Source organism: Mugil cephalus, chromosome 4 (genome assembly GCF_022458985.1).
Source record: "Mugil cephalus isolate CIBA_MC_2020 chromosome 4, CIBA_Mcephalus_1.1, whole genome shotgun sequence".
Taxonomy (NCBI): domain Eukaryota; kingdom Metazoa; phylum Chordata; class Actinopteri; order Mugiliformes; family Mugilidae; genus Mugil; species Mugil cephalus.
This window is the reverse complement of record NC_061773.1, coordinates 10,137,946-10,158,467: the sequence shown is the minus strand read 5'-3', so window position 1 is coordinate 10,158,467 and position 20,522 is coordinate 10,137,946. Positions and strand designations below refer to the sequence as shown.

Below are 20,522 nucleotides of genomic sequence, written 5' to 3'. Positions count from 1 at the left end.
ACGGATACTATCGAACATAACTGCATCATCAAAGGAACTCTCGCAGTGCAATATTTACATTTATGTTGCTGGGTTGGGCACAAAAGACATTTATTTAAACTCAAAGCTTCACCCCGGCTCCAAACCATGCCACAGTTCCTGGGCTACAGGTACCACCTACTATAAGAGCGACTGCTAAATAGAGAACCTTTGCTTATTGTAGCCTACACACATATGTTCCGTGCATATATCATTTGTTGTGATAGAAACCGGCTCCACTTCCAGCAGTTCTCATGAAAGCAATTATGGTTTGGAGATGCTAATTTGTAGAGGAGCAGTGTTGCGTGGAGCTGAGGGAGTAATCAGCACGTATTCATGTTTGAAGGCCTGACAGATTGACCGATGCATGCTGTCGAGGCAGATATGATGCTGATGGATTTACCCACAATCCTTTTCTCCATGCATTACAGCTGACATGGCAACCACCGAACAATCATTCAAGTCCCTCCACTTAGCCCCCTCCGCCCCGTCCCGTGTCTTGAAAATTACATTTACCTGCAAAAGCTGGGGTGGTTACGGGGTAGACATCTTTGAAATGTCACTTCTGGACACTTTAACTTACAGTAAAAATCATTTAGAAAGTAAAAAATTTCCTCAGCTCCTAGAGTGCTCCATGATAATGTTTACTGCTTAATGTATTTGCTTCAGTATATAGCATCTGTTCAGTGTTTATATGTAGAGTTTGCTTTCATCGCTACCGCAGAGAAGCAGCCAGGCCTCTATGATGGGACGCTACTCACCGAGGGCATTTGGCTGGAGACAAGGTGAGTGTCCTGTGCCAGCATGTTCGACATCATGAGTGTGGGCAGCTCTGGGTAGGAGTACGGGTTGATGAGGCCGTTGTGTGGCAGCGAGTGACAGAGGTAGCCTGTAGAGTCGTGCTCCATCAGGTGAAGAAGAGGAGGCTCGGGGTGGTTGGGTGGAGTGATGGGGGGGATCTCGTAGTCCTCGTCCCCGGCTCCATTTCCGCTGGAGTTGCCGCCACCTCCGCCTCCTCCCCCGCCGCCGCCAGTCTGACCTGTGTAGCTCTGAGTAGTGGGACAAAGAAAGAAAGAAAGAAAGAAAAAGGGGAAAAAGATTACATTTCATGAAGTGGTATAGGTTTCTACTAGATACTGTTACGCACAAACTGCAAAGGCAGGCTTTCAATTTGCAGTACAAGAACAGTTAGAGGCCACGGGTTTCGAAAGTGTAGAGATAAAACCACTGCCCACTTCCTGCACTGTTGACAAGCACGTCCAAAGCTTAATTGGTGTACGCACAGACAGAGAATAGCAACAGTGGTGTTCAACAATGAGGCGACATGATTGAGGTGACAGCCAACAGGAGCAGCTGATACAGATGATACCCCAAAATGCAAGGAAACACAATCCATGACTTTGGCTCTTACCACCAAATCCATCATGGCTGATAGCAGGCTTGTAACACAGGGTGAGTTCAGAAGAAGAGGCGGCGTTGATTATGGCATTGAAACAGAGTGTGGTGACAACAGCTAGAGCTAGCCCCTTCAACAGACTGGCGATATGTTCGCATTCTGCTGCTGAGATGGGAAATATGCAAGAGCGTTAACTAGGCAACCGGATCCTAGAAACGTCCACTGGAAACCAGCTGTCAGTTACAAGGCAACCGTCTAACAGGTCGCTGAATGAAACAGTCGAACATACACGAATGTGCACATAAAGTGTGTGGGCAATAGTTAATTACAACTCCAGGGGTGCAGCTTGGAGAAACATGCGCAATCTCCAAACTCAAAAACCAGCTGCATCGCCCCCCTACAGCAAATGAAAGCTACAGAGGTTTACGCTTGGAACAGTGACCAGTTTTTTTTATGTTTTGGACGGAGGTGTATGCTTCCTAAATTTTGTATATTTATGTCTGGTCTAGGTGGGCGGTATATGTCTAAGATGATCAATGTTATTTACTTCACCTGTCAGTGGTCATAATGTTATGTTATCTTCTTGCAGAGAATTAGATGAGGGGAAAAATATTATAATTTAATTAAAAAATGCAGATTAACACTCAGAGATGACTTCAGTAAAATAAGAAACATTGGTTATATCCTTAGATATACTGACCAATGAGTCAATGCTTTGCCTATTAGAACATTTCTAGTAAATGTTTGGCTGGAAACAATGGGCAAAAACAAACTACAGAAGATTCTGTTAAATACTGTGACAGCGTGAGAACCCCAAAATTTCATTCAAAGCTTTGTAAAGCATTTAAAGTCTGATCTGTCAGTTTACTAGAGCTACTAAAGTTCAATTCAAAATAATAAATTGTCGAATGCCCCATTTCGGAACAAAAACCCAATGCAATGCGATCGGTAATAAAGAAGACCAACAGTCTCTGTATTTGTGTGCTGTCGCGCTAACACAGTAAGTCCAATCAGATCAGAGTTCTACACGGGGCTAGGAGAAAGGAAAAATAGCAGGGAAATTCAACGGGGAATGAAAAGCAATTTTGTCTGAGACGATCCAACTTGACTCCCATTGTAATGACTGAGTCAAATTAATCATCACAAATAATATTCTGGTGTCAGCCATTCAAGGGTTTTTTAATAGAATTTTTATGATTCATGTCTAGCGGTATACATCAAGCAGTCAGTTCTGCAACATTTCTGAAATCAATTCAATATCATCTTTGTGTAGGCTGTCATCCTCGGCAGCAGAGTGGTCATTTATCTCTCAAACAGATACTTTTAGAAAATAAGGGGCATGGGTAGATGGAAGAAAGGAGAAGGCATAAAGGGTGTAACATTTTTTCCGCGTTTCTCTTAACCCTGTGTTAGTAGGAAGGTGAGCGCGGAGGCCTATTTAGTCAATTTCAAACACAGATGTGTTAAGATGCATAAGGAAGAGGCCGACTTTCCACGTACCAAATAAACATTTTCACCTGCTTGGGATTAAAATAATGTGGTTGTTTTAGTGCACGCAAATGTCAAACGGGTTTAAATTTGTTAATGATTTAATTAATTTAATTACTGGCTAAAGCAGATGTTTTAATTCTTTCTTCTTTTTTTTTCTTTTCCGCACACAATAACATCTTTCAGCTGTATTAAAATGGAAATGTATCCTTCTGAAAGAAGCCACATGAGAGGAATTTCATTAAATTGCAAAACACAGAACACAAAAACACCAATCTTTAATATTACAACAACAACAACGAAAAAAAAAGATGTTAGCTGTGTTTTACCGTAAAGCAAGCATATAGACACTCCCTTGGAATTAAAAGCACACTTTCATCTTCCTCAGCGTTACACCAAATGAAAAACAGAAGAGAAAGAAGTGTGATTGCCTCAATTTGATTTGCTTTGTCCTGACATAGCCTGAAAGCCAGTTGATATTAATTTTCTGGACTGTCCTTTGAAGACAGATGTTTTTGTGAACCTTTGGGGATAGTGTTATTGTTCGGTCTAATGGACACGAAAACGAACATTTCCTGAGATTCAATTTCCCTCATAATTGTTGGAAGGAAACTAAATTGTCTGCTGTAAACATTGGAGCTATTGTGTGAAGTGAGTCCCTGTGTGCGCCACCGTGTGCTTCGCTCCCGACTGCAGGGGAGAGACCACTGTGTAATCTGCGGACCACCGTGCTTAGTCATCACCCCGCACGTTCATCAGTCTTTTGTTTTCTCACTATATTAATGTATTTCCAAGCAGCGGAAACATTTTCCTGGTGTAATCCATTGCGTTTGATTGTGCAGAGGGACAAGGACTGAGGATGTGTCATGTGTTAGATTGCTGTGAAGGCTCATCCAGTGCCCTTGATGATAAAATGTAAATACCAAGGACGTTCCCAGTTGGATTGTGGCAAGATAAATTATTCATATGCCTCCATTCAGAATGAGATTGCATGTACAGAACCACATGTATACTCTGGCTAATGTATACTCTTTTCTCCTTTAAAAGTAAAATCCAAACAAAGGCAATGCATTTGATGGATTGTATAGAGCACCATGTGTCCTAGTATGGAACTGGCTATTCAAACAAAAGCCTTCTTCTTCTTTTTTTCCCCCCCTTTTTTTCCCTATGAGGCGCTCGTCATTGGTTAACTTTCAATATTCAGGGCTGCACTCCTACCAAAATTCTATTTTCAGCATTCAAACATCCTTTATTGTCCTCCTCTGATCAATACAGCACGCTATAGGGAACATTATTTCCAATACACAGTATGCTGTCTGCACAGCGAGCGGAACACAATCTGTAACATTTTAATTAAGAGACAGATCTCCCGACTGTAAGTGTTGCATACCAGCACACCTTTCATTTGAAAGAAACAGATGAATAGACAGTTGGTCTGGGACTGAGAGAGAAAATAACATTGATTGGGGAGCTTTCCAGCTTGTCTTTTATTTGGCACAGATCTCTCCCTCCCTCTGTAACACTGCCTGAGTATTCAAGGCCTTCTGGAGATGGTATTGACTGTGGCTAATGGCTCATTATCTGTATATTCTTCTCCTTATTAGATTATTGTTGTGATGCCTGTAGAAATTGGGATTTAGGAGATCACCCAGTTCATATTAAATTGTGTATCCATTTTAGAAATGCTCTGCTGTCAGATATGATTCATATGTACAATAAAAAGCTGCGTGCCTCTTAGAGTATGGATAAAACATGACATCATCGTGGCATAATGTTGTGTTTTGGGCAGTTACTCCATCGACAGAGAATACGTTTGCTGTCTAATTTGATGACTGACTAACTGTTTAAGTCCCTTTTAGTAAAAATTAGGATTTTTATTTTTTTTAATTTATTTATTTTGCTGTGTTTTGTGTCCTTTGTTTTGGAGGAAATGTTCCTCTCACACTGGCTATAATTGTTTTTTGGTCAGTATATTATGTGTCATTATCCACATTTCCAATAGCGAGACGTCGAGTGACAAAACAAGAGCATAAGTGCTGCGTTTTCTGGCCGCTTCCTTGTGTTCGGCACAGGCGAGGAGTTTGGAGTCCTCCCTTGCCAACGTTTGTTTCAGCGAGAGGGCGGCACCGACAGCTCGAAGACAGACGATGACATATCCGTCTTACCACTAATGTGCACTTATCTGCCTATGAGGAGAGCTTTGTCACAGTGGTGATTTATTCCTAAAATCCCCCCCACGCACCGCTGCCACTTCCATCACCTCCGACACTCTGCGTTCCAACACCTTCCTATATCCACCATTCAGCGCCCCGCGCACAGAGACGGAGTCAGGCCCGTTATCTCTGCTTCCCATGCTGTCCGGTTTGAGAAGAAAACTGTGGATTTATCTTTGGGATGATTTTAAGAGCGTCGTCTTTTTTCATTCCCTCTGCCATCTCCCTCTCTCTCAAAGGTGGCTTATACCGTGTATTTATGAATGACCCTGTTTACTAGTGTACACATAGAGAGAAGGCAAATAGTGCCTGTCCGACTACAAAGATGGCTTCCTTTCAGTCGAAACGTTGGCTTACTCGTTCTCCTTTCCTTTTTCTTCTTCTCTCTTTATCTGTCCATCTACCTCCATCAACTCAGGTTTAATTAAAGCCATGGCTGTTCTTCAGCTACAATATCATGTTGGGGGGGTATCAACACACCACAGAGTCTTCTCTCTCAGAACCCGACAAGAGGGGAGGGGCAGAGGGCAGGAGATCCAGTTACAGCCACCCTACACCTCCACTTTCCTCTTCCTCTCCTCGCTGACCCAACCCCCGGTTGGATCTGTCCCTTGTAAAGTCCAAAACAATTCTGCCCCTCCCACCCCCACCCCAGCCCTGATAACCCCCCCTCCCACCTGTCCCTCTGTCATCTCACCCCCTTTCTAAAACGTCCCGGCTGCATTATTTATCTGTCGCTACGTTGCTGTTGGGATAGGGAGCACGCACGGGCAGAGGACGGGGTCGCACAGCCACCACATGCTCGCTCCGCGCTCAGGTGGGAGGAGAGACAACGACACAATCATTTCAAAGTCGCACGCTTTCTAGGAAATAAATTCTATGGAGAAAATATGTAGGGAAAATATGGAGGGGATGGGGAGAATAATTAAGGTGAGCACCAACTGTCCAAAGTCCAAAGATGCAGATGGCCCCATTCGCCCTGGATACTGAGCTGATTACTAACTAACCTCCCGTTGACTAATTGCATGTATTTCCTCCCTTTTCTTTTATGTTTCCTTTCCTCCTTCTCTCCCTCGTGTGTCCTGTTCCCAGTGCTCGTCTCACTTGTCAGTCAAGGTCAGGAGGTCATCCTCATCTGATCGCGTGTCAGAACCGATTAGAATCAGAGCTTTTGTGCCATGTCATATTTCATTATGCATTTGACTCATCTCGCGGGTCAGGGGGTCAGCATGATTTGATTGGATGACAGAAATGATATAATTTGTGTTTAACCCTAGGCTGTATGAGGCTCTGAGTGGTGTACTAATGCATTTTGCAAAGACGGGGCAGGCCCTCTCCACGAGCGACTAATCTGAAGTGGCACACCGCAGAGTTGAAGGAGAGCCAGAGCCATTGCGCAACATGCTGAGGTTATAAGGGAGGCTTTATCAAATAATAAACACAACCTCCCTTGTCCCTCTGTTTCTGCCCGTTTCTCATACGCCTTATTTTTATTGCAAGGGCCCAGACATTAGCGGCCTTCTGCGAGTAAATGTGTGATGTTTGATTCACTGAAAATGTGTCAGTGGCCCTTTTATCAACTGTTGTCTGTGTTTCCTCCGCACTGTCTAATAGCGCTTGATTTTTGGCAAGAGAGAAGACTAATGTGAAGTGCTGTCAGCTACAACAACCACATCATTATTGCTGGACATCAACTGGAACACGACATTAAAGTCACTGCCAAATGCCAAACAGAATAGAATAGAATAGAATAGAATAGAATAGAATAGAATAGAATAGAATAGGAGCTTTATTTTTTTTCGTCGTGTCCACAGAAAGAGTTCAGGACCTTGTGGTACTAACGATATGCAGATGTCGCACTGTGTCAGTGAAAACTGTGATCTCAAGTAATGCGGTCACAAAACAAACCTTGGGTGCACGAGTGAGCTCAGGTTTCCCAATAGTCATCTCGAGTGATTGTGATGTCAATGTTGATACTGCTGTGGGTGGCGGGGAACGAGGGGGAGAGGACGAGAGAGTGGGTGGGGTGGGGAGGTGGGGAGAGATTAGCTAACGGAGAGGAAAGAGCAGAAAAGAAGGGGGAGGGGGAAAGAGACGAATCCAACATTTCAAACGAAGACCATAATCAAACTTATTGCCTGACAGGGTGAATCTAGAATTACAGCGTTACGCTGGCAGACATGCAGTATTATTTCCAGAGTCCCCTCTGTCTTTCCCTGTTGGGAGCAGCCACATCCTCGTGAAGAGGGAAGCCTTTTTAAATGTGCTCATTGGCACGCCGCTCCGCGAGGCTTTACAAGCCACTGATACTGCTGAGTTACAGCTACACAGAAACAGCCTCGACAAGACCCCAAAACAGCAGCCAGTCAACTGTTTCTTTCTTTTTTTTCTTTTTTTTTTTAATTTTTAATGACTCTTCAGTTATCTACTTTTACTGTGCCCACTGTCAAAAATCACTATTAGCATGTGGACAATAGAGCCACTGTGTCTGAATGACAAAACTAATTATTGTTATAAGAACAAGTAAATGGACAAAAAAACAGCGGAATAAAGGGTTGGTGTATCTGTACTGACTGACTCTAACAATGTTGAAAATAACAAAGGGAGCGCTGATGGAGCAGTCATCCAAACAAATGTGCATTATTCTGAGAATTGTTAGGATCCTGTCACCCACAAATAACTCATGCCGCTAACTCTACACCAGGAGAAGGGGGGGCTGTAGAGAGCATGTGGCTGGTGAGAGTACATATGTGTGTGTGTGTCATTTAATCTGTGCGGTGGATGTGTGTCTGTGTTAATTTCTGTCTGCACAGGGCTGAATGCCTTTGTGAACATTTCCTAGGTATCTTTGTCTTGTTTTGTTTTTAACAAAAAACTGACTGTAAGGGACTGCCTGCTGTGTGTGTGTCTGCGTGTGTGTGGTGTCAGTGTGTTCTTAAGTGTCTTGCCTCCCTGGTTTGGAGTCAATGAGGCTGTGTATCGGAGGCTGGCACAGCTGGTGGGAGCAAGAGACTAACATCTGGACCCTCGTACTCTTGGTGCCATTGTTAATAAGAGGCTGGTTGTGAGTGGAGGGGAGTGGAGGAGACAGCTCTCCAGTGTCAATGAACCTCCCTGTCTCTCACTAGAGCTCCGCACGGCAAATCACACTTGATGCATCACAAAAGTGTGCAAAAGAAGGACCTCCAGCATGGCAGCATATATGCAACTCATATTTCAGAGTTAACAGGAAAAAAGTGTAATAGGCCTGACTTTTTATTTTATTTCAGCCCGTCCACAATCTGTACAGCCCTTGTTTATTCTGCAGCACCGTTATAAGGTTAGCAGAGTTGTTAACTTTCATTTAATTTAATTTAGGGAGATCACACAAAGTTGCTGTGAAGACGTTGGTGTCCACCTTAAAAATAAATTGTCCCAAAAGCTCATTTTGTGTAGCCTACTGATGATGATCAAAGTTAGCATGCTAAGATCGTAAAAATACAAGCAATATTATAAAAGCTAAATATCAGCATGTTAGCCTTGCCACCATGGTGAAGTTAGCAGGCTAACGTTGATAGATTCTTGTCGACTGCATTTCTGTGCTACATTCGAGCAAGAGAGCACGCAAATTCTGGTAGCCTCACTGAGCGGCTAATATGAATATAAATATTCTCGACTAGCAGCCATGTGGCATCAACAACAGAAGTGTTGTTTAACTGGTTTAATAGGAGATATTACACTACCTCACTTCAACTCTCTCCAAGCAGAGGAAATAAGTCATCATGGATCGATGTGGGCCCTGGGCTTCTTTCATACCTTACAGCGCATCAATAATTAACCATGTATATTTGCTAATGAGTCACATTTCAATGTAGCATTTTCCGCTCTAAGAGGTTCCTTTTTTTTAAAGTCACGAGGGAAAACCCATTCTAGGGCAAATATATATACACACACACGGAGGAAAATGTCTGTGGTAATGAAAAGGCTGAATGGACACGTTGGCATGTGATCTAGCACAAGAGTGAGTGTCTGGTATCGCATCATTTTATCCAGTGGGGTGAAAGGCCCACACAAACACATTAAGCTCGCCATTAGTTTCATCTGATCACCTTAGGGCAACGGGGGGATGGACAGCTTGGCGGAGCCCGGGCCTTAACACAAATATACAGCTGTGCATTTATACATAGTGCCATGTCAGATGAGTATTTCAAACAGGGGGCTTTTAAACGGGACAAGTGAGAGGGAGGAGGGTGAGGCGGGGAGTTTCCAAATGACTGTAAAAATGCCACGGGGAGAGAGCTTTCCATCTTTCTGCTGCCGCGACAAATATGCCTGCACATCTTTTTGCTTTGTCTCCGCGCGCTGCTTCGTCAGCGAACGGCTATAGAAATATTTTGGCAGGCCGCTCTTTGTTTTCATTTTCACAAAAGATGTAGTGAGGGAGTGAAAGAGAGCAAAAAGAGAGGGGGTGGGAGGACGGCAGGGAGAGCCACTGGGTAGGAAAGGTAAAGGGATGTTGTCGGAGGTTTAGGGGGTATTCGCAAAAAAGAAGGGTGGAGGTGAAGAGTGGGGAGAGGGATTGCAGGATGGGGGGAGATAGGGAAGCAGTGGAAGAAGAAACCAGTGGGCTTGTAAATTCGATAAGCCAGGTGAGGTGGCATAGAAGGGGAAAGAGACAAGGGGATTTGGAAAATTGGGATGACAAGTAGAGGTCTACGTACACAGTCAAAGGATCAATAGGAAAACAAGGGGCCAGGTGGAAATGTAGTAGAGGAGGAGCTTGTCACTCTGGTACCCGGCTCCAATCTAAACAGCGGGAGGAAGCTGTAAATCAGCCTAATGCAACCAAGCTGTAATTCAGACCAGCAGGGCCAGGGCGCTAGCGCAGGGACCCCAAACGGCGGGAGTTTACAAAACGCCGCCGCAAAGCTTTAATCAGTGCAATGATCCAAAGATACAGTCTCCCCCAATCAGCGGGCTTCCTGTCAGTCACACACGACTGAACCTGACCAATCAGGCTCCTCCGTGGTCCCAGACATGCTGGCTGGGCTTTGGGCTGCTGCCAAACAAGAGAATTACTCATCTAAACTGGAAAGGTGGAATGGGCCTTTAATTCAGAGCACAGAGGGAAGAGGTGATAGATTTGTCAAAGGTTGGACATAAAAGACTATGGGATCATGTTCTACAATGGCTCATCAGAAACATATGGGGGAAAGATGAGAGGCACGAGGGAGCTTCAGAGAAGAATTAATCATATTCATATTCGAGTCTGGAGTTTCTGCAAGTTTAGGCGCTGGAGCAATGTGACAGACACAGCAGATCTGTTCAAATCTGTTAGCAGCCACTCTAATGCTCTAAAATCTGTCACTAGAAACAAGACAAATAAAAATAACGTAAAGGCCCCATTATGAGCTCCGTCTGTCATCTTGTCCCATAAACCCTAATCACAATCATATCTGTCTGCTGCCCTGTTAAAACAAACTTTCCAGCCAACGTGTCTCTGCTTCTGTGTCCCACGTATCTGCTGCCGGCACGCAAACGCCTTCCTAATTACAATTACAACACCCACGGGACCTCCAAGACCGTTGCCAGCAATGACACACAAAATAACAACTGAAATGGTAAATTGCATCAAACTCACCGTGAAAACACGATTTGAACTCCCAACATGTAACGAAGGCGGACAAACTCTAAAATCCCTCGCCACCTGAAGCTGTCTTTTCATGCTTGCGTTCCACTCGGAGGGAAAGGGAGCAACACATTGACTTAAAATTGAGCGGCACATGCAAATGCAGTCCACTTTATCATCAGCCGTTCAAATGGGCCTTTTCGACACAATATTTCACCTTTGATGATCGGTGAATGGCCACCGCTCGATGGCAACGCTGTGCTGGATTCCCTTCGGCTAGTGTTGTGGTAGCAGGACTAGTGTGACTGGCTGGGCTACACACACACACTGTGCATGTTAAAACCACATGCAGCGTCTTGGCAGCAAAGACGCTACAGCAGCAGCCAATCAATAAAACCTTGTTACGCTAATTGCAAGATCATAATCTCCGTTCCTACTTCTGCTGAATATCCAAACAGTCACTCCATTAGCCGAATTATTCCCCTGTGCAGTTTCTCCATCTCCACTCGCCCGCCCCCCCTCTCTACCTTCCATTTCCTCGCATTCGTTTTTCTGTGACATATTTCTCTCAAACAGCAGTTCTGCTAAATTAATTCACAAGTCAGGGAGAAAGACATCAAAAGGAAGCATTGTCAAGGTAAAGTGCTGATGAAGTATATTGTTTCTTTCACTTTGCTGTGGAGCTATGAGAAGGCATCGCTGCTCTGTTTAGTAATAGCAAGCGCTAACAGGTAAAACCTTTATCATAAAAAAGAAAGAAGAAAAGCTCTCTGCTTTTCACTTCGCCAGATCAAACCTCAAGACAACGCCAGAACATGCCGAAGCTCCTTGTCGTCGGTCACTCACATGTTGCAACGACAACGGTCAGTGGCCACAGGGGCAGACAAAGCTTGTTGATGCCAAGATCAGGGTCCATGACCCTGTCATTGAATCACTAACACTTTGTCAGTGTGCTGTGTGTGTGGGAGTGGGGGGGGGCATGAGAGAGACTGGAAGAAACACTACAGAGAACTAACCAGGGTCAGACCTCGATGCTCATGAGAACATCGATATGACAATTGCACTGACCCCATTTCCTTGTGACTCATCACCAACCTACCCACCCAAGCCCCTGATGTGGTTCCTTGGCCAGACTTACTCAACAGCGCTGCGCTCACGACCTATATGAATGCACCTTAAGCATAAAAATGGATTCCTATAGGTGACACAGGTACAGATTAAATGGAGCAATTACACAGGGAAACTGAAGTGAGAGGCAGCCGAGCACTGCGAAACTCTTTCACACGGTTTCGAGGCAGAACCGCTGACCCAAATGCATTTAAATGCAACGAGGAGGGGGGGTAAGAGAGAGAAGAAGAAGAGAAACACTGAGAAAAAGAGAGCAGAAGTGGGGGAGTCAGAGAGAATGGGTGGAAGAAAGACAGATAAGCAAAGTGAGATAATAAAGCAGCGAGCGGAGAGAAGTCAGCTTTAGGCGATGTGATTTGTTTTTGTCGAAGATTGGAATATATTGCGAATAATACAGTGACTGTGTATACTGTACAACGCATTTTTTTTTTTTAAGAATAAAACTGGTTAATAAAAATTAGCCCCGCAGCATTCTTATTCCTCTGTCACCACAAGCGCATTTCATCTCAACGCTGGCAAACAACACAAGCACAAACACATTCGGTCGGACTACCAACACAATGAAACTGACTAACCTGCTTTTAACATTTAGTGACTGCTACCATATACATTTTGCGGTTAGCACACAGGAAACTGGTGTGCTGATAGAAAATTAAGCAAGAAGCTTCACCTACGAAGTCAATCGCACTGCAGTTTTGTTAAGAATCCTTGCTTAATTCCTTAGAGAGTTATTAGTACGACCTCCAGGTCTCAAAGCCTGAACAGAAAAGTCAAAACCTGCAGTTCCTCAATTGGCCACATGAGGCTCCAAAAGTCTCAAAAATGTAAGTCAATCTAAAAGTGATGAAAAATTATTTGGTCTCAATATATGATTTCCACATTTGTGACTTTACAGGCGGTGCTGTTTTTGGATTAGCTGGGAGTTAATCGCAGTCAGACACTGCCAAGGTGGAGCCACCCCACTGAGCTAACAAAATCTCTTTTCAGGAATCCTATCGGCAACGTCAGTGGGGTCGGTCTAACTTCATATATGGTCCACGGTAGAGTTAAAAATGAAGCATAATCAAAACCTTTAGGATACATATGGTAAAAGCCTTTGTTTGATTTTGTAATGTTGATGTACATCATTCCACAACGCAGAGCAGGTTCCGTGTATAGGATGTCGTGTGGCATGCTGCTGCCAATTAAAAATTCAGATTCAGAAGATTTAAGATTTTCTTTGAACTGTTGCAACAAAAGCCCTCAAACGATTAAAGATTCTTATGCATACGGGTTTTCTTTGAGTGTACTCCTCTACTTCTACAGCGAATACGCAGTATATTCTTAAAATCTGCATGGGATTAGTATGTAGTGCAGAATTAGGACACGGCTGAGGAGGTGCAAATCAGCGATTTTCCTTTTTCTTGCAGCTCTATGTTTTGTTGTTGGAGTGTTCGTCCACCCTTAAGGCCTCCCTGAATCCAGCTGTCAGAGGGAAAGAGAGGCTAAACTTGGTGAAGCGGAGAATAGAGCAAGGCACATGTCAAATATGAGGGGATCTTGAGTAAACAAAGTATAACGCAGAGAAAAGCAAAATCGCCTCTCATCCCATCACCGTCTTTCACGCCATTTCCCTCTCTGTCTCTTTCCCTCGCGCTTCCCTGATCCGTACCTCTCTCTCCTTCACTCTATCTTCTGTGCGAAATTTGTGATGTTTTATCTGTCCCTCGGTAATTCGGCAAAAAAAAAAAACAACAAAAAAAAAAAAACACACCGCTCACATCAGCACGACTTGTAATCAGTCAATCAGCACTTAAAGCAAAGCTACATGTGCTGAATCTAAACGGTTGATAAAAGCAGTGCTTCTTAAGATTTCTTTCTGACAGCCAAGTATCTGCATGAGAAATGTGTCCGAAAACAGCACCGTCCCACTAAAAATCACTCCGAGACGCATATATTTGTATTTAGGGGGAATTAAATAAACTTTACAAATGCAGAAAAGGCAACATAATAAGCTCTGTGTCTCACTCTGGGCCCTGAGCCACTCTTTAACAAACCAGAGCATTAAGAAATTAAGCAAAAAAAAAAAAAAAAAAAAAAAGCAAATGCAACAGAAATGCAGAACTACTGTAGCCTACGGGTCGGTTTTAATAATTGCAATTGACAGGAACAAATTCCCTGCTCCCCTGTGTATGTCAGATGGGCTTATTCCCAAACTCCTCAAATCTGCCTGTCCAAACACAACCATATGGTCTCCCAGTTGTTCACAACCAGCTGTGCTGCAGTGTATCTGGCAGAGTTGCCATGTTCTGCGGAGGAGCCCCCCGCCTCCCTCCATTCTAACTTAATAAATCCTTTGCAATCAGGCCAAAATGTTTTCTGCGCTGGCTTTTACCAAACAACTGTAATATTGTGAATTTAAATTTGATGACGGCAGAATTAGCTCAATATTTGGCTCTGTCTCTCCAGAGAAAGATAATCTGGAGCCCATTCAGTGTGGAATTTGGAAATTGTTGTTGATTTAGGTTCTCTGGTTTCCAGTTGACAGTCAACTAGAAACCTGTACAGAGCGTTTATTAGCCTTCTTCCCAAGGCCGGCTGCAGCAGAGTCCAGGTTCAATTGTAGTGTAGAAGAACAGAAAATAGGCCATCGTATAGCCTATATTTTATTCAAGAATACAGTGTTATTTTTAAAAATGTCTTCTTTTTTTTTTAAAGACAGGCTTCGACATAAATAAGCCCCTGGTAACTGTCAGCGCGGATGTGAAAAATATATATTTTTTGCCATATGTTTGTCTTTGTGTTACTTTAATGAGTTTTGTGTAGCAATGATATTCCAATGGTATTTCCTGTGTGTGGTAATGAGTGTTAACAAGAAGTTGTTGCCAAGGTAACACCTCACAGGAATCAGTGAACAATGAACATAACTGATGAATAAATTGGCAAAACATTTGACTGAATATACGTTTCATGTTCTACACAAGAAATGAATTCCTGTGCGTTCCACACTGTGACCACCACCACTCATATTAACAATCCTGGGGGAACGCTTCAAACTTGGAGTGCATAAAGCATTGAAGAACGCTCCGTGTTACATCTGTCAGCGGAAAACACAGACAAACTAATTGGAGTACTTTTTGAAAGATTTCGGTCCTTTTGCCTTCAGCTGGTGTCACATAACTCCAGTTGTTTTTCAGTAACAACAACTTGTCGACCATCCTAACAAGCATCAAATGTGCTGGAATAAAAGCAGCGCGGCAGACATTCTGGCAACAATCACAGGGAGAAGATGAAATAAGAGGAAAAAATAAGGAAAGTGCAGGTAACCCATTAGGAGCAATTTGGTCTCACCTGGTTTGGCGGGAGGAACTCATGGTTGTTTTCATTCATGTACATGTTGTCACCATCAAACTGCATCAGAGAGGGAGAGAAATGGATAAAATTTTAGGCTGAGCCCGGCATATCGCAACAGAGACAGAAAAGAGAAATTTTAGACAGTCAGCGGAAATACAGAAACTGTGTAACACAGAAGCCTAATGACACCAAGTCCTTGGCTTATAGACCTTGATGCTCTGGTGGATGTCAGTAATTACAGTTCATTAGGGACACATATAATTAGGCCCTGTCAAAGCTCGTGTAAGTCACACTCTTCGCCTCGGCTTGCCTGCAGCTTCAGTGTGTGTAAGCCTTCGCGCACCTTACTGCTGCGATTCCTCGGGTGTCACAAGGCGACAAAGGCACAACAGAGTGATAATCACAACACTGAGCACTCAGCACTTGCACCAGCAGCCTAGTTAGTCAGCTGGCAAGTTGGCCAGTCACTCGTTCAACTACAGCAGATCCACTGATGAAAAGTTTGCGCTTCACTCTTTTTAGACTTGTTCTGGATCCTTCCAGGGGCGTAGATCCATGGATGGCGATGTTGGTCAGCCATTTGCCATCTTTGTCCAGACTATATTAATGTAACTATTAATGGACAGCTATTTATAAACTGAGTACATGTATCTATAGAATACATAATGACTCTAGGGTCTCGTTTTTTTTTCTGCTACCACAATTAGGTGCATTTTCAATTAACTTAGTTCCCATTGGGCTGATTCGGTGCTAATTAGCAAATGTTAGCAAATGCTAACATGCCAAACTCAATTGGCAAACACAGTAAACATCTTATTTTCTTAGCATCAATATCTTAACTTTGCCATTTAGCAAGTACCCAGTGAAAACACACGCAGACACAGGGAGAACATGTAAACTCCACCCAGAAAGGCCCGTGCAGGACTCTAACTCGGACCGGCATCAGTGCTAACCACAGAGCCACTGTGCCGCCGTTGGTTAAAATCACTTTTTAAAAAAATAAAAAATCTATACCAGGCTTTATAATCCTGCCTTTCGAGCTGCAGTGCAGGTTTCCCAAATCTCCAGCATGGAAGTGATGACTACGACATTCTCATGACTGTAACTGTACAGACTACAAAGAGTCAACAAAAATGTTTGAGGCAGACAAATATGGACATTTAAACCACCGCAACCCAACCATCACCCACTTAGCTTATCGCGCTAACCGATCAGTGATCATTTTTTAACAACCATGCTAAAAAGCCACCCAGCATGTTAGTTGTATACCACACTGGCAGAGGTGAGAACAGCCTTTAGCTCTTTTGCCCTTTGCCAGAGGAACGGGGACAGGGCAGCCCTGCTAATTCAGTGCTTAGAAACACAGAGCTGGAGGAGCCTAAAGGGGAGGCTTAGGCTTGAGGAAAGGTGACAGTTTGAGGTTATGAGGAGAGCATGAGAGAGACAAGGGTGGATCCCTCAGCTAATGGTGAGGAAGATAGTGATCTTTTCTAAGAGGGAGGTCAAGTAGCGAAAATACTGTAAGTATGGGGGGATTGAGAGAGAGAGAGAGAGAGAGAGAGAGAGAAACTGATGTAGCAGACTGAATGATAAAGAAATATAGAGGGAGATGAGGAGGGTTGTAGCAGCAGTGATGGCAATATAGGCTTGTGGTTGTTCTGGTTGTAGAGTGATTAACACTGGGGTCACAGCCAGAGGCCGCAGCTTGAAAGACGCAGGCATATAAACATGCACACACACACACACACACACACACACATTCCCAGAGGCCTTCCCTGCGTCTCTGTCTGACACTATTTGGCACCAACCATTTATGAGAAAACAAAACACACCTCAAGACAGCTAGTAGTGGCTGAGATGAATTACTGTTGCTACTGTAAGGTCAACTAACAGGATGGATATGTGCCTACAGTACTCAAGCTGTGGCCGGGGACTGAAAATGAACCGCAATATTTTTATAACCATGTTTCACCACATGTAATAGGCTATACTGTATATTCCAGGGTCTGCGTTCAGTCGTTCAGTGCGAGCCATATCGGGGATTCTTTTGCATATTTCAATCTTTCCATTTAAATTATAGCCACATTGAACCCCAATTTCCTGAATTTTTGCTTCTGTCATTACATGTGGTACGTTCAGAGCGCCAAACAAACAGCAGAAAGGCATTTCCGTGCAACATTATTCAATTCGAAGCCCAAGTTCCATTTCCCCATTATCATTCAGCCTGTGATAGAACTGTTACTTCTAGCGCAATGATTTCTGTCTGATAGCACTATTAGTTTGCCTGAGGAGCAATCATTGTATTCTGCAATAAAAATGAAATCACTTTCTTTATTGCTCTTGGAAAATGATTTTACATGCTGTCCTAATCACATTGTGCTAGATGTGATGGTGTCTTCAAATGGGTTATTTTCACACCTGCAAACCAGATCTTGATGGGCAAAACAGAGTAAGTGGAAAACAATTATACAGAATGTCAGAAGAGCAAAGTGAAGTCTGCAGCAGTGTTTTTTTTTTTTTTTTTTTGCACAATGGAAAGAAGTCTCTTAGGGCTGGGATGTTAGATTAACAAACAGCATCTAAATCCAGGGTAAAGGTATAAATAATATATTTTTTCTGGCTCTTTGTTAACAACTGGTCAGCCAAGCTAAGTACGTCACATGCACAGATCTGTGCGAACAAATCTCTGCATCACTTTAAAAAATGAAAACTTCTAAACCAGGCCAATTTTAGATTAATTGACTTCTTCCTATCTAGAGTGTGTTAAAAAGGAATTATTTAGCCTTTGGGGAAATACAATTATTCACTTTCTTGCCTAGGATCAGACGAGAACATCAACAGCACTCTCATGTCTGTACACCAAATTAATATAAAATGCTGGGGCCAGCAGGTGATTAGCTTTACTTAGCCGCGCAGAACGAGAGAAGGAGGAAACGGCTTGTCTGACTCTATCCAAAGGTTAAAAACGAATCTGCATATTCACATGTCATCGCGTTTGTGTAATCGGAACACTAAATAGAAAAATTAAAAACAAGAAGTTGCTGTTTTGCTGCCATTTACATGTCATGTCTGCGAGCCATGCTGCTTCATGCTAAGCTAATCCACGCTAAAGAGCTGCTGGCTGTAACTTAATTGTTTTGAATACGGATAAGCTGAATTTTGTGTTCTATAATAAGAACATATATAGAAGGTTAAGTCCACAAAATTGGTTTGTTTTCTAAAGTCCAATCTAATCCTCGTGATTGAACCTTTCTGTGCATAGTACATATATAAATAAATTGAGACATAAGAAGTATCCTTGACCAAGCCCCTGAATGCTTTTAATTTCATACTTAGATCCGAACTCTGAGGTTAATTTGATCATTTCAAACATATAAATGGACAAAACCTGGGAGTGGGAGTGAATAATGCCTACATCCAGATACGCAGTTAACGACTATACAGATGGAATTTACAATCTCAACCAGAAAAATAAAGTGAAAGGTAAGTTGAAACTTATGTGCACATAAAATCTTGTTCTTTTGTAAGCTGGCTCCTATTATGCAGATCCTTTGCCAGAAGTCGTAACGTGTTCAGTGTGAACATACATGCAGTTGACATATGAGAAAAAGGGAGGTTTGTAAGAGAAGGGCGAGCGTGTCGTGTCTCTGTGTGTTTGCTTTCCTGAGGCTTTGAGGTCATTAATCATAGCGGTCAAATCTACAGCAAAACAATTGGGCAAAGGAAAACACAGACACTGAGAGAGAGAGGGAGGGCGGGCGGTGGTGGTGAAGGTGAGAGAGGTGGAAAGCTGCAGCGAGATGGAGGAGAAGGGGGGAGTCATGTCGAGCAAGGGAGCGAGGGGTAGAAATTTTGATATAGAGTCAGGCTTGAGGAGGAGAAGGGACAAGCAAGGCCTGTACAACTGACGCACTTGACACCAGGCTCCTGTTTGCATAGCAGAAATGCAAATACATGAGAGGGGGGAGAGAGATTGAGAGGGAGAGAATAGGAGGGAGAAAATAAAGTAGGAGAGGTGCTATAAATAACTTTGTGTTTGCGCAAAGCCAAACCAATGTCAGTTTGATGCAGGAAGTGCGCCACAGTCATAGAGGTTAGAGAACAACAGTTGACTGGAACACGTCAGTTTTTCAAAGCCTTCAAACACAGACTCACACCTCACAAGTCTATAAAGATACTAGATTTACACCATCAAACTTATATCACATAATAAAATCATATATCATAAATCATAAATCATATTGGAACATATATTTTTCCTTAATGTTGATTGACACTGGAAATGAGTGAACTTTCAAAATTTTGGTATGGTTTTCTGCGTATCCTAACATCTAATTGTGTTTCATGTTGAACATAAATCTGTGTTTTATACTGGTCCTATGTGGGTTTTGTATCGGGTTTAATTCGGCACATATGTTGTGTTTAGATTTTAAGTCAGGAGTCTGATGTCTATACTCTTTGGACTATAACTGGATGTTCGGATCACATACGATTCTTTTAGAAATTGTATATTTTGCCAAAACATAAAAGTTGGGGCAAGCAATCATTTGTGCACCTCCTCATTCCTGCAAAGGCAAACGCTGGCCAATTACTACTGGATGTTCTTCAGTGCACGTGCATGAGACTGTCCCCAATCAGATCATGGAAAGTCTGATTCAGTAGTGGAAAATCCTGTGGTAAATGTTACTACTCCAGCGTCTGAAATAACTGCCTACACTGCTACCACAAAAAAGGAAGACAATAAACGTACTATACCACGTGTCAATATTGGTTAAGTGTTTAAGAGAGGAAGAAATGTTTGCTCTACTTCTCCTGACAATTAGGTCGCTAATATTATCCTGTGTTATCTAAATGCGTCGTACTGTAGTGGTTGATTGGGTTGCGTTAGCAGATTTATTGTGAAGGCAGAAAATGAGCAATCACGTTGAGTGTTGCTAATAGTTTAGCCATAGTCTGCTAAATATAACTCCCAAGGCTGTGGCTCATGTTTGTTGTCCATGTACAGTAGCTAACTACTTTCAAGCCCAGAAGTTTGCAATAAAAACAGAGGGATGATATCATTACATTGCCACTTTATTAGCACATGTTCAGCAGGTGGGAGGTGTTTGGGGTGAGCAGGAGGTGACGGAGAGCTGGACCTATGAGCTGCAATGTTTTTTTGTTTGTTTGTTTGTTTGTTTTTTTCATTTTAAAGATTTCTACCAAACCCCAGTTTTAAGCACCTCAACTAATTACACACGTTAGCTTGGGAGCATGCTAAAGGTAAGGCTAGCTGAGTAGTTTTAGTAGTAGCTACATGGTTCGGTCTGAGCCACGGGTATGAGGCTGTGTGTGTGTG

The 20,522-nt window shown here is 43.0% G+C and overlaps 1 protein-coding gene across 6 annotated transcripts in view; it reads right to left on the bottom strand.

Annotated features, from left to right (window-relative positions):
- tox2 (TOX high mobility group box family member 2) overlaps positions 1-20,522 on the bottom strand; it is an 89,374-nt gene that overhangs the window by 27,238 nt on the left and 41,614 nt on the right. For all 6 annotated transcript variants that reach the window (XM_047582447.1, XM_047582445.1, XM_047582446.1 and 3 more), the window contains 2 exons: positions 15,182-15,241; positions 780-1,067 (listed from right to left, as the gene is read on the bottom strand). In XM_047582447.1, coding sequence (XP_047438403.1) covers positions 780-1,067; positions 15,182-15,241 — 348 coding nt within the window. The remainder of the gene's footprint in view (positions 1-779; positions 1,068-15,181; positions 15,242-20,522) is intronic.